The following is a 13,163-nucleotide window of genomic DNA, read 5'->3' as shown; positions in this document are numbered from 1 at the left end:
AATCAAGAGTTAAAATTGGCATGTCACAAAGGTATTGGTACGGTGGTTATGGGAGATTTCAACATGCAGGTAGACTGGGAAAATCAGCTTGGTAATGGTCCCCAAGAAAGGGGGTTTGTGGAGTGCCTCCAAGATGGATTCTTAGAGCCGCTTGTACTGGAGCCTATCAGGGAGAAGGCAATTCTGGATTTAGTGTTGTGTAATGAACTGGATTTGATAAGGGAATTCAAGGTAAAAGAGCCATTAGGAGGTAGTGATCATAATATGATCAGTTTTAATCTACAATTTGAGAGGGAGAAGGGAAAATCAGAAGTGTCAGTATTGCAGTTGAGCAAGAGGGACTATAGAGGCATGAGAGAGGAGCTGGCCAGAATTGACTGGAAAGATACCTTAGCAGTGAAGACGGTGGAATAACAATGGCAGGTATTTCTGGGAATAATACAAAAGGTGCAGAGGAAAGAGGAAGAAAGATTCTAAGGGGAGTAAGAGGCAACCGTAGCTGACAAGGGAAAAATAAAGGAGAAGAAGTATAACATAGCAAAGATGAGCGTGAAGCCAGAGGATTGGGACTCTTTTAAAGAGCAACAGAGGATAACTGAAAAGGGAATACATGGAGAAAAGATGAGGTGATGAGGTACGAAGGTAAGCTAGCCAAGAATATAAAGGAGGATAGTGCAAGCTACTTTAGGTAAGTGAAGAGGATAAAAAAATAGTTAAGACAAATGTGGGTCCCTTGAAGACAGAAGCAGATTATTTTTGTGCACAACCCGCAGGCATTGCCACTTTCATTTCACTGCACATCGAGTATGTGTATGTGACAAATAAATTTGACTTGACTTGAGGTGAATTTATTATGGGGAACAAGGAAATGGTAGACGAGTTGAACAGGTACTTTGGATCTGTCTTCACTAAGGAAGGCACCAACAATCTCCCAGATGTACTAGTGGACAGAGGTTCTAGGGTGACGGAGGAACTGAAGGAAATTCGCATTAGGCAGGAAATGATGTTGGGTAGACTGATGGGACTGAAGGCTGATAAATCCCCAGGGCCTGATGGTCTGCATCCCAGTACTTAAGGAAGTGACTCTAGAAATTGTGGACGCATTGGTGATCATTTTCCAATGTTCTATAGATTCAGAATCAGTTCCTGTGGATTAGAGGGTAGCTAATGTTATCCCACTTTTTAAGAATTGGCTTCCCCTCCCCCCTGTCCCCTCCCCCCTGTCCCCTTTCCCCTGTCCCCTTTCCCCTTTCCTTTCCCCTAACCCCGGAGGAGCTTTAAGCGGCGTTGCCGGGCCAACAGCCAAAAAAGCAATTAAAGATGTTACCAGAGGGAGCGGGGTGGTCCTGCCCGAGTAATGGATTGGGGGTGGAGGGGGGGGGGTTGAGGGAAGGGGGTGGGGGGGGGTAATGAGAGCGTCAGGGGAGGGGGGGAGAATGGGGAGGAGAAAGAGGGGGGGAGGAGGAGAGGAGAAGGAGGGGGGAGGAGGAGAGGGTGTAGTGGGTAAGGAGGGAGGATGGAGGGGGTTGGGATGGAGTGCCTGAGGGGGGTATGGGGGGAGAAGGAGGGGGGTATGGGGGAGGAGGAGGGGGGTACGGGGGAGTAGGAGATGGGATGGTGTGGGTGAGAGGGGGTGGGGGGAGAAGGAAGAGGAGGGGAGGAGGGGGTGGGGGGAGGAGGGGGGTCGAGTAGCTGAGGGGGTGGGGGGGAGGAGGAGGGGGGAAGAGGAGGGGGGTCGAGTGGGTGAGGAGGGGATTGGGGTGGGGCGAGGAGGAGGAGGAGGGGTGGAAAGAGGGGGGGTTGAGTGGTTAGAGGTGGAGGTAGGAGGGGGGTGGGGGGAAGGAGAGAGTGGGGAGGAGGGGTGGGGGAGGAGCGAGTGGAGGTGGGGGGAAAGAGGGAGGTCGGGGGAGAGTGGCAGTGGGGGGAGGAGGGGTGGGGGAAGGGGGCAGTGGGGGTGGGGGAGGAGGGAAGGGGTGGGAGGGGGTGGGGGGGAGGAGGGAGGGGGTGGGGGGGGAGGAGGGAGGAGGGAGGGGGTGGGGGGGAGGAGGGAGGAGGTGGGGAGGAGAGAGTGGGAGTGGGGAGGGGGGGAAGAGTGGGGTGCGGGCAGGGAGAGTGGGGGTAGGTGGAGGGGAGGGAGGGGCGAGGGGAAGTGGAGGGGGGAATAGGGGTGGGGAGGGGGAAATGGGGGGTGGAGGCAGGGTTGGGGGGAGTGGGGGTAAGGGAGGGGCAAGTGGGGGTGGGGGCAGGGGCAGGGGAGGGGGATGGAGTGGGTCAGTGGGGGGGGATAAGTGGGATTGAGGGGGGGGGGGGTTGAGGGTGCTACGCCAATACAGGAGAGGCTTTGGGTCCAGGGCTCACTCACTCACACCCTCTACGAGGAATGGGCCCAACGGGTCCACGGTCTAGTATGTTATAAAGGGGCCTTAAAGGGACAAGGTGACGTCACCACCCACACCCCACGTAATCTCACCCAGCCAGCAGCCACGTGCTCCCGCTCCACCAATGACGGTTGCCCGGGCCAGGAGGCGGGTTGCAACCTCCGCTCCCCGAACACTTGGCCCCGCTCCCCGAACACACTTGGCCCCGCTCCCCGAACACACTTGGCCCCGCTCCCCGAACACACTTGGCCCCGCTCCCCGAACACACTTGGCCCCGCTCCCCGAACACACTTGGCCCCGCTCCCCGAACACACTTGGCCCCGCTCCCCGAACTCCATTAACTTTAACGAGCTCCGTCAGCCTACTGTCCGGGCTTACTGTGTCAGGGCCTACAGCGGCCCGCGGGCCTAATACAGGACTCGCAGAGAGTGTGTGATGGAGGGGTTTAGTTTAGAGATACCCCGCGAAAACACGGGTAGGGGCTGAGAAAAGGCCCAAAGTGTGAGTGAAAGTGCCTATAGAAATGGAAAGTAAAGGCTGGAGGAGGGGAGGAAAGAGGTTCGGAGGAAACGGGAAGAGCGTAATGGAGATGTGCAGGGGGGAGAGACCGCCCTCATATCTGTAACGGAAATAGCATTGATTATGCATTTTATCAAGTGCAGTATGTACATTGAGTTCCACATGAACTTTAGCATCAAAGTAAAGTTCATCTGACACACACAAGGGCGAACCGGGAGTAAACTTCATTGCGGAATCTTTTCTATCCTGTGGCTGTTTACAACAGGGTCCTCGGGAATTGCTCTGGTTTTAACTGCAGTGGGCTGAAATCTCTCGGGTCATAACCAATCATCAGAATGATAATTGAAAAAGAAACAAAGAATGTCATTGTTGTCAGCTTTGGATTTTTACTGCTATTCACTGCTTATGGAGGACTTCAAACGGTCCAGGTATACATTTTTATTGACTAAGCACTTAAATGTAACTGGCAATTTTAAGGGGAGGGGGTGCTGTCGATTTTTCTTCCCCTTTCATGAAGTGATAACTCTGCTACGGGATTCATTTACTTCATGACAGGGCATGAAGTAAATCGTTCGTCTTTTTTCCTTTTTTTTGGTTGTGTGTCGGTGTTGGGATGTTTTTTTGTTGTTGTTGTGGTTGTGTATGTGTGGGGGGGGGGTGGTGGGGGGGGGATGGTGGTGGTGGGGGGGTAGTGGTGGTGGTGGGGGGGGGGTGGTGGTGGTGGGGGGGGTGGTGGTGGTGGGGGTGGGGGGGGTGGTGGTGTGGGTGGGGGGGTGGGGGAAACCTTTCTCTTTTAGGTCTCTTCCTCACGGCGCGGGGTGCGGCTCGGCCGCGGGGCCTTCCATCGCCCGGTGCGACTCGGCCGTGGGACGTAACATCGCCTGGTGCGGCTCGGCCGCTGGACTTAACAGTGCCCGGTGCGGCTTGGCCGCGGGGCCTTCCATTGCCCGGTGCGGCTCGGCCGCGGGACCAAACATCGCCCGGCGCGGCTCGGCCGCGGGACTTAGCTGCGCACGGCTCGGCCGCGGGGCCTTCCATCGCCCGGCTCGGCCGCGAGACGTTTCAGCGCCCGGTGCGGCTCGGCCGCGGGGACTGTGCGGGTCGGTCGGGGACGAGCTATCTGTCCGTGGGCGTGGGGAAGAGAGTGGAAGTTTTGTTGCCTCCATCACAGTGAGGGGGTGTTTGGAGTCTCTGTGATGGACGTTTGTGTTGGGGTCATGTGTCTTGTGTTCTTTTTTTTCTTTTTTTTGTGTGGCTGCTATGTAATTTTGTTCGGTACCTTGGTACCGAATGACAAATAAAGCTCTGTTGATGACCATGTTGATTTGGGCGGCGCAGTGGAACAGCTGGTAGAGCTGCTGCCTCACAGCGCCAGAGATCCGGGTTTGATACCAACCCCAGGTGCTGTCTGTGTGATATTTGCACATTCTTCCTGTGACCTGCTTTGGTTTCCTCTGGGTGCTCCAGTTTTCTCCCACATCCCAAAGACACATGGGTTTGCAGGTTAATTGGCGTCTGTAAAATGACCCTCGTGTGTAGGGAGTGGATGTGAAAGTGGGATAACATGGGACTAGTATGATCGATGGTTAGCGTGGACTCGTGAGCTGAAGGGCCAGTTTCTATGCTGTCTTTCATTCAATCAAATATCTGTCCATCGAAAAAACAAACCCAGTCCATCCAGTCACTCTATAACAAATGCTTGTCCGAGAAAACATCTTAGTGAATCTCCTCCACACCTCCATTTCAATAATCTCCTTCCTAAAGTCTGGTGAAAAGAACTGTGCACAGTTCTCCAGCTGTTGCTTATCCAAACGTTTGTAAAATCGTGTCAAAATCTCCCTGCTCTCGCACAATCATAATATGATTAGTCTTAATCTGCAATTTGAGAGGGAGGTTAAATCAGAAGTGTCAGTGTTGTAGTTGAACAAAGGGGACTATGAAGGCATGAGAGAAGTGCTGGCCAAGGTCGACTGGAGAAGGATCCTAGCAGGAATGAATGACTGTGGAACAGCAATAGCAGGAATTTCTGAACATAGTCCAGAAGATGCAGGATCATTTCATTCCAGAGGAAGAAAGATTCTAAGGGGATTGAGGCAATCATGGCTGACAAGAGAAGTTAGGGATGGAATAAAACTAAAAGAAAAGGTGTATAACATAGCAAAGAGTAGCGGGAAGCCAGAGGATTGGGAAACTTTCAAAGGACAACAGAAGGTAACAAAAAGGGCAATGCGGGGTGAAAAGATGAAGTACGAGGGTAAGCTGGCCAAGAATATAAAGAAGAACAGTAAAAGCTTCTTTAGGTATATTAAGAAAAAAAGATTAGTAAAGACAAATGTGGGTCCCTTGAAGGCAGAAACGTGTGAAATTATGGGTAACAAGGAAATGGCAGAAGAGTTGAACAGGTACTTCGGATGTCTTCACTAAGGAAGACACAAACAATCTCCCAGATGTACTAGAGCACGGAGGATCTAGGGAGACAGAGGAACGGAAAGAAATTTGCAATTGGCGAGAAATAGTATTGGGTAGACTGATGGGACTGAAGGCGGAAAAATCCCCAGGGCCTAATGGTCTGCATCCCTGGGTACTCAAGGAGGTGGCTCTAGAAACTGTAGACGCATTGGTGATCATTTTCCAATGTTCAATAGATTCAAGATCAGTTCCTGTGGATTGGAGGGTAGCTAATGTTATCCCACTTTTCAAGAAAAGAACGAGAGAAAACAGGGAATTATAGACCAGTTAGCCTGACCAATGGTGGGGAAGATGCTGGATCAATTATTAAAGAGGTAATAACGGCGCATTTGGATAGCAGTAAAAGGATTGGTCCAAGTCAGCATGGATTTATGAAGGGGAAATCCTGCTTGACTAATCTTTTAGAATTTTTTGAGGATGTGACAAGTAAAATGGATGAAGGAGAGCCAGTGGATGTCGTGTATCTGGACTTTCAGAAAGCCTTTGATAAGGTCCCACATGGGAGATTGGTGAGCATAATTAGAGCACATGGTATTGGGGGTAGGGTACTGACATGGATAGAGAATTGGTTGGCAGACAGGAAGCAAAGAGTAGGAATAAATGGTCCTTTTCAGAAAGGACATGCAAAGGTGATATTTTGGGTCAGGACCCTTCTCCAGACTGTCCTCCAGGGATGCTGAGTTACTCTTCACTGCCTGCTGTACCTGCACGCTTGCTTTCAGTGACTGGTGTACCTTGTGTCTTTTTTTGTTAATCAATATTTGCAGTTCCTTATGTCTATGACTGGTGTAGCAAGGTCACTCTGATCCTCACTGCAGCTTCGGGCCCTGTCGTTCTTTCGGTAAATCCTATTCTTATTAATCCTCTCAAAGTACACCACTTTGTGCACCACCCTGTGGGGGCACATAAATGATGGCTCCAGAGATTGAATGAATTAATTTAAATGGGTTGGAGGAAGCCTGGCAAGAGTATTGAAACTGTCAAGTTTAGAGTAAACAAAGAGTTTGACAGATAATGGGCTACATTGATGAGAGAATACAGAGCCACAGACAAAAAGATGGTGAGGTTGTAAATAGTCTGGTTCAGCCTTTGTCATTTTTTCAAATGGGATGGTCACAAGAGTAAGAGGACAGGGACAAGATGCCTTTTAAGTATAACTAGGTTGGTGTGCACCCGTTTGGTGCAAATCTTTGTTGCAGGCGGTCCTACGGGCGCGGCTGAGGGAGTGGTGGGTGATAATGGGGGTTGAGGAGAGATGGTGGGTGAGGAGGGGGAGGGAAGGAGGGGTGTTGAGGGGGGATGGAGTGGGTGAGGGGAGGAAGGGGGTTGAGGGGGGATGGAGTGGGTGAGTGGGGGGGGGGGAGGGGGAGGAGAGGGTGCTGGACCAATGTAAGAGAGGTTTGGGACCAGAACCGTTGGGTGGAAAGCTCTTCTTTGGGTCCAGCAACCCTACTGATCCGTGCACCCGCTGGCGAGTGGGGAGCGTCCCCTGGGGCCGTGGGCAGATGCGGCGGCGCGTGGCATGCCGGGACGGACACCGGTCCTCCTGCTGGTCCTCCTGCTGGTCCTCCCGGGGGGGGGATAACGCATTTGTTAAATTTAGCCTCCCTCCCTCATTGGCCGTGACTCCCGGGCCCCCATCCCTCATTGGCCGTCACTCGGGGTGGGGGGGGGAGCTTATGTATTATTCAACGGCAGCTGTTGGGGTATTTCCGTCACTCTTGCGGTCCTGCCCCGGCGGTCATCGTGGCCCCCCCCCCCTCATTGGTCGTCACTCGGGCGGGTCCATTGTGACGTCACACGCTGAACATGGCAAGCAATCAGTTTAATAAGGTAATTTTTAAACTGGTAGTTTTTGGTAAATGTGCACCCCCAAGCGGTCAAATGGCACGTGTTAATTCAGCGCAGAAAAATGCAGACACGAGGAACTGCAGATGCCAGTTTTCAAAAAAAGATACAGTAACAGAGTAACTCAACAGATTAAGCAGCATCTCTGTAAAAATCAGATAGGTAAGCATCACATGGTTTGGGAACAGTTCCATACAAGACCGCAATAAATTGCAGAGTTGTGGACATAGCCCAGACCATCACGCAAACCAACCCCTTTTCTGTTGACTTTGTCTACACTTCACGCTGTCTCAGCAAGGCCATTGGCATAATCAAGGACCAGTCTGACCCCGTCACACCCTCTTCTCCTTTCTACCATCAGGCAAGAGGTGCAGAAGTTTGAAAATGCAAACCTCCAGATTCAGAGACAGTTTCTTCCCAGCTGTTATCAAGCAGTTGAATCGTACTCTCACCAGCACTCTCACCAGCAAGAGTGTGCAATCCATCCACCACATTGGAAATCTTTGAACTATCTTTAGTCGGACTTTATCTTGCACTAAATGGTATGTCCTTTATCTGTACACTGTAGGTGGCTTGATTGTAACCATGTATACCTTTGACTGAATTGCACGCAAGAAATGCTATTCAGTGTACCTCGGTACATGTGACAATAGTACATCTTTCAGATGTTGTTATAGCACCTGCATCAACTACCAGCTCGTTCCATATAGCCACTACCCTCTGTGTGAAAAACGTTGCCCCTCAGGTTCACATAAAATCTTTCCCCCCTCACCTTAAACCCATAACCCCTGGTCTGGTTCCCTAATTCCCCTAATCTGAGTAAGAGACTCTGTATTCACCCTATCTATTATTCCCCTCTTGATTTTATACTCCTCTATAAGATCACCTCTCAGCCTCCTGCGCTCCAAGGAATAAAGTCCTACACTGCCCAACCACTACCTATAGCTCAGGCCCTCATGTCCAGGCAGCATCCTCATTAATCCTCTCCGTACTCTTTCCAGTAAATTTGAATATATTTTTAATTTGTATTACATAAATTATCAATTATTTATGTTTCTCTTTACTTTATTTCTGTTTACAGAGCAGTCTAAATAGTGATGAAGGTCTGGGCCTGGCCTCATTAAGTGTCATCTATGCAGCTCTTATCGTCTCTTCAATGTTTCTTCCACCTATAATGATAAAATATTTTGGCTGCAAGTGGACCATTGTTATGTCCATGTGCTGCTACGTTACATTTTCAATTGGCAATTTTTATCCCAGCTGGTAATATAAATTTTTAACTTTTATTTGTGGTTGCATGGTGTTAATGTACTGTATTGTAATATTACTATTTTTCTCACGTATTTCCAAAACTATGATCATTGAACACCCTGTTAATATTTGGATAAATACATTTTCATGCTATTGCCACTCTAATGTTTCGGCAACTGGCTCAAATAGCTTACTGTCAGGTCTGATTACCTGGAGGACTGAGGAATCTGGTTCTGAAGGGCTGAGGTATGGAATAAATATTTGGAGTGCACTGGCAAGATGAAAGGAAAATTGGGAATGTGGGAGTGATGGTCTCACTCAGTGATGGTCAACAATCTGGTTTTCAGGTGAAGGGCAATCTTGGTGTTGCAGCATTTAAGACCATAAAACCATAAGACAGGAACAGTATGAGGCCATTTGGCCCATCGATCGAGTATGCTCTGCCAATCATGATTGATCTATTTTACCCTCTCAACCCCATTCTCCTCTGTAATCTTTTGATACCCTTACCAATCAAGAAACTATCCAATCTTCGCTTTAAAAATACCCAACGAAGGTCTCCACGGCCAGGGTGAATTCCACAGATTCACCACTATTTGACAAAATAAATTCCTCCTCATTTCCATTCTAAACCATGACCAAAGGTCAACACAGTATTTCAAGTGTGGTCTCAACAAGGTCTTGTACAACTGTAACATAATGTCCCAACTTCTATACTCAGTGCCCTGACTGATGAAGGCCAATGTACCAAAAGCCTTCTTGACCATCCTATTTATCAGTGTTGCCACTTTCAGGGAGCTGTGTACTCCTTCATCCCTCTGCTCTACAATATTAAGAATAATTGGTAGGCTATTTAGAACGGAGATGAGGAAAAACTTTTTAAGTCAGAGAGTTGTAAATCTGTGGAATTCTCTGCGTCAGAAGGCAGTGGAGGCCAGTTCTCTGAATGCATTCAAGAGAGAGCTAGATAGAGCTCTTAAGGACAGCGGAGTCAGGGAGTATAGGGAGAAGGCACGAACAGGGTACTGATTGAGAATGATCAGCCATGATCACATTGAATGGTGGTGCTGGCTTGAAGGGCCGAATGGCCTACTCCTGCACCTATTGTCTATTCCCCAGAGCCTTACCATTCCTTGTAAATAGGCAGTAATCATTTCTATAAAATAAAAAATGTTATTTCAAATGACTGCATTAGAGTGTAAATCTGCAACTTAAAATCTGACACTGCTCTTGCAAATCCAAACATGTGAGGAATAAGATATACATGCATTTAGGTGGACAAGGGCTGATTAGGGATAGTCAGCATAGTTTTGTATGTGGGAGAACACATCTCACAAATCTGAGGTTTTTTTGAAGATGTGATCAAAAAGGTGGTTGGGTATATATGAATTTCAGCAAGGCATTTGACAAGGTTCAGCAAGGTTAGAAGGTTGCTCTGGAAGGTTAGATCGCTGGTGACCTAACCTACTAGTAACTTGCGCTGTGCCTCGAGGCTCGGTGCTGGGCTTATTGCTGTTCAAAATCTATATCAATGATTTGGATGAGAACATACAAGGCATGATTAGCAAGTTTGTAGATTACACTAAAATGGGTGGTATTGTATATCGGTTGGGCTGTTGAGCTGAGGAATGGTTGATAGTTTAATACAGAGAAGTGCAAGGTGTTGCATTTTGGGAAGTTGACCAGGGTAGGCCTACACTGTGAATGGCAGGGCTCTGGGGAATGTTGTGGACCAGAGGGATCTAGGAGTGCAGGTACATAGTTCCTTGAAAGTGGCGTCTCAGATAGATACGGTGGTCAAGAAGGCTCTCGGCACATTTTCCTGTATCAGAGTATTGAGAATAGTCTGAAGAAGGGTCTCGATCCGAAACGTCACCCATTCCTTCTCTCCCGAGATGCTGCCTGACCCACTGAGTTACTCCAGCATTTTGTGTCTACCTATTGAGAATAGAAGTTGGGAGGTTATGTTACAGTTGTACAAGGTATTGGTGAGGCATTTAGGGTATTGTGTTCAGTTTTGGTCACCCTGTTATAGGAAATGTTATTAAGCTGGAAAGGTGCAGGGAAGATTTACAAGGATGTTGCCAGGACTCGGGAGCCTGAACTTTGGGAGTGGTTGAGCAAGCAAGGGCTTAATTCCATGGAGGTCAGGAGGATGAGTGGTGATCTTATAGAGGTGTATAATGTCATGAGAGGAATAGGTTGGGTAAATGCACGGTCTTTTACCCGGAGTAGGGAGATGTAGAACTAGAGGAACCTTAACCAACCTGATCTCCCGGTGGCTGAGTACTTTAACTCCCCCTCCCACTCCCAGTCTGACCTTTCTGTCAATGGGCCTCCAGTGCCATAGTGAGGCCCACCGGAAATTGGAGGCACAGCACCTCATATTTCGCTTGGGCAGCTTGCAGCCCAGCGGTATGAACATTGACTTCTCCAACTTTAGATAGTTCTTCTGTCCCTCTCTTCCCCTCCTCCTTCCCAGTTCTCCCTCTATCTTCCTGTCTCCATCTATATCCTTCCTTTGTTCCGCCCTCTTGACATCAGTCTGAAGAAGGGTCTCGACCCGAAATGTCACCCATTCCTTCTCTCCTGAGATGCTGCCTGACCTGCTGAGTTACTCCAACATTTTGTGAATAAATACCTTCGATTTGTACCAGCATCTGCAGTTATTTTCTTAGAACTATTGGACATGAGTTTAAGGTGAGAGGGGGAAAGATTTAATAGGAACCCGAGGGGTAACTCTTTTTACACAAACGGTGGTGGGTGTATGGAACGAGCTGCCGGAGGAGGTAGTTGATGCAGGTACTATTACAATGTTTAAAAAACATTTAGACAGGTACATGGATAGGATAGTTTTAAAGGGATAGGGCCTAATGAAGGCAGGTGGGACGTGTAGATTGGGCATGTTGGTCGGTGTGGGCAAATTGTGCCATAAGGTCTGTTTCCATGCTGTACGACTATGACATAATCATAGTCGTACAGTACGATAAATTGAACAATCGTAACTCTTAAGTTTTGAGTCATACAAATGATGCGTTTTCTACAATTACATTTGGTAACAGTCATTAAGTCCTTCTATTAAAATGATGTTATTGTTTTTCACAGGTACACACTTATTCCCACTGCAGTAATTCTTGGACTCGGTGGAGCTCCACTTTGGTCTGCTAAATGTACATATCTGACCATTTGTGGCAACCGATATGCAGCGAAGTTCAATAAGGTTGCAGAAAATGCAGAAAATGTAGTAAATCACTACTTTGGAATTTTTTTCCTTATATTTCAGTCATCTGCAGTTTGGGGGAATCTAATGTCTTCATTAATATTCCAATATACTTCCAATAACGGTATGAAGAAATACTTTTAAAATACTACATTGCCGCATTGTTTTTATCTCTCAAAATAAATGTTAAAGACTCAAATAAACATAAGGACGAATTTGTTATAATTCATTAAATAAAATTGACTATACTTTCAACTTTTATTTTCAAAATTCATTTAATTGCTCTGTAAGAAAGCTCTATTTAATCTCTCCCACCCACCCCACCTCACCTCACCTTAAACCTATGTCCCCTGATTCTTGTTTCCCCTACTCTTGGTAAAAGGCTCTGCGCATTTACCCAATCTATTTCTCTCATAATCTTATATTTCCCCTGAACATCACTGATTTGAGAGATGTGTACCAGAATGCATGTTGCAGAGTTGGATACATATTGGAGAAAATTAAATTGTGAAGGAATATGAATACTTTTCTTAAGCGGCATAATCTAGAATTCTCTCTTTCCTCCTATAAATCTAGCGTTCATACAAATGTTATCAAAACATTTATTGAGTCCCAAAATAATTTTTAACAAGGAATTAGGGAATGCTGTTTGTAAAAAAACGGACTTTATCCACAGATGGTCTTTTATCAACGAAACATTGCTCACCCGTACCCATAACTGCCAGAGTTCTAAAAGAACATCTAACGTTCATTAAAATTCCTAACACTTTGCCAATACTATTCTCTAAGTTCTAGACCTTGGCTTCAACAGAAAACAGACACAAATGTAAATACCAAATCCAAAACAGGCTTTAGTATTGTGGTAGAAACAAGGAACTGCAGATGCTGGTTAACAAAAAAAGGCACAAAGTGCTGGAGTAACTCAGCGGGTCAGGCAGCATAGAAACATTGAAAATAGGTGCAGGAGGAGGCCATTCGGTCCTTCAAGCCAGCACCGCCATTCATTGTGATCATGGCTGATCATCCTCATTCAGTAAACCATGCCTGCCTTCTCCCCATATCCCTTGATTCTACTAGTCCCTAGAGCTCTATCTCACTCTCTCTTAAATCCATCCAGTGATTTGGCCACTGCCCTCTGTGGCAGAGAATTCCACAAATTCACAACTCGCTGGAGAATGTGGATAGGTGATACTTTGGGTTGGCATCTTCACCTAGCTCGTGTATTAGTGGTGTGATGGTGGAGTGTGTGGTGGGGAGCTTGATTTGTATTGCTGAAGGGGGAAGATTTGTCTCACTCCTTCTGATCCAATGTCTTTCCCACTGGTCTATTATCCACTCATCTCCCTGCTGATCGTTTTCTTAATCTTTTCCGTTCAACACCCATCTCTCCTTTCATTTTCTATTCAGCAGGTTTTTTTTTGTGGTAATTTTTCTACTCAAATAGCCTGCTGTTAGTAAACTTCTCAATCTAACTAGTT

The 13,163-nt window shown here is 47.4% G+C and overlaps 1 protein-coding gene across 3 annotated transcripts in view; it reads left to right on the top strand.

Annotated features, from left to right (window-relative positions):
* The first annotated feature begins 2,725 nt into the window (after nucleotides 1-2,725).
* The window catches only part of unc93a (unc-93 homolog A), a 34,468-nt gene continuing 24,030 nt past the window's right edge, over nucleotides 2,726-13,163 (top strand). For all 3 annotated transcript variants that reach the window (XM_078405183.1, XM_078405181.1, XM_078405180.1), the window contains exons 1-3: nucleotides 2,726-3,325; nucleotides 8,296-8,477; nucleotides 11,571-11,809. In XM_078405183.1, coding sequence (XP_078261309.1) covers nucleotides 3,233-3,325; nucleotides 8,296-8,477; nucleotides 11,571-11,809 — 514 coding nt within the window. In that variant the 5' untranslated portion in view covers nucleotides 2,726-3,232. The remainder of the gene's footprint in view (nucleotides 3,326-8,295; nucleotides 8,478-11,570; nucleotides 11,810-13,163) is intronic.

This window comes from Rhinoraja longicauda, chromosome 9 (assembly GCF_053455715.1).
Source record: "Rhinoraja longicauda isolate Sanriku21f chromosome 9, sRhiLon1.1, whole genome shotgun sequence".
In the NCBI taxonomy this organism is placed as follows: Eukaryota; Metazoa; Chordata; class Chondrichthyes; order Rajiformes; family Arhynchobatidae; genus Rhinoraja; species Rhinoraja longicauda.
This window is presented reverse-complemented; position numbering and strand designations above follow the sequence as displayed.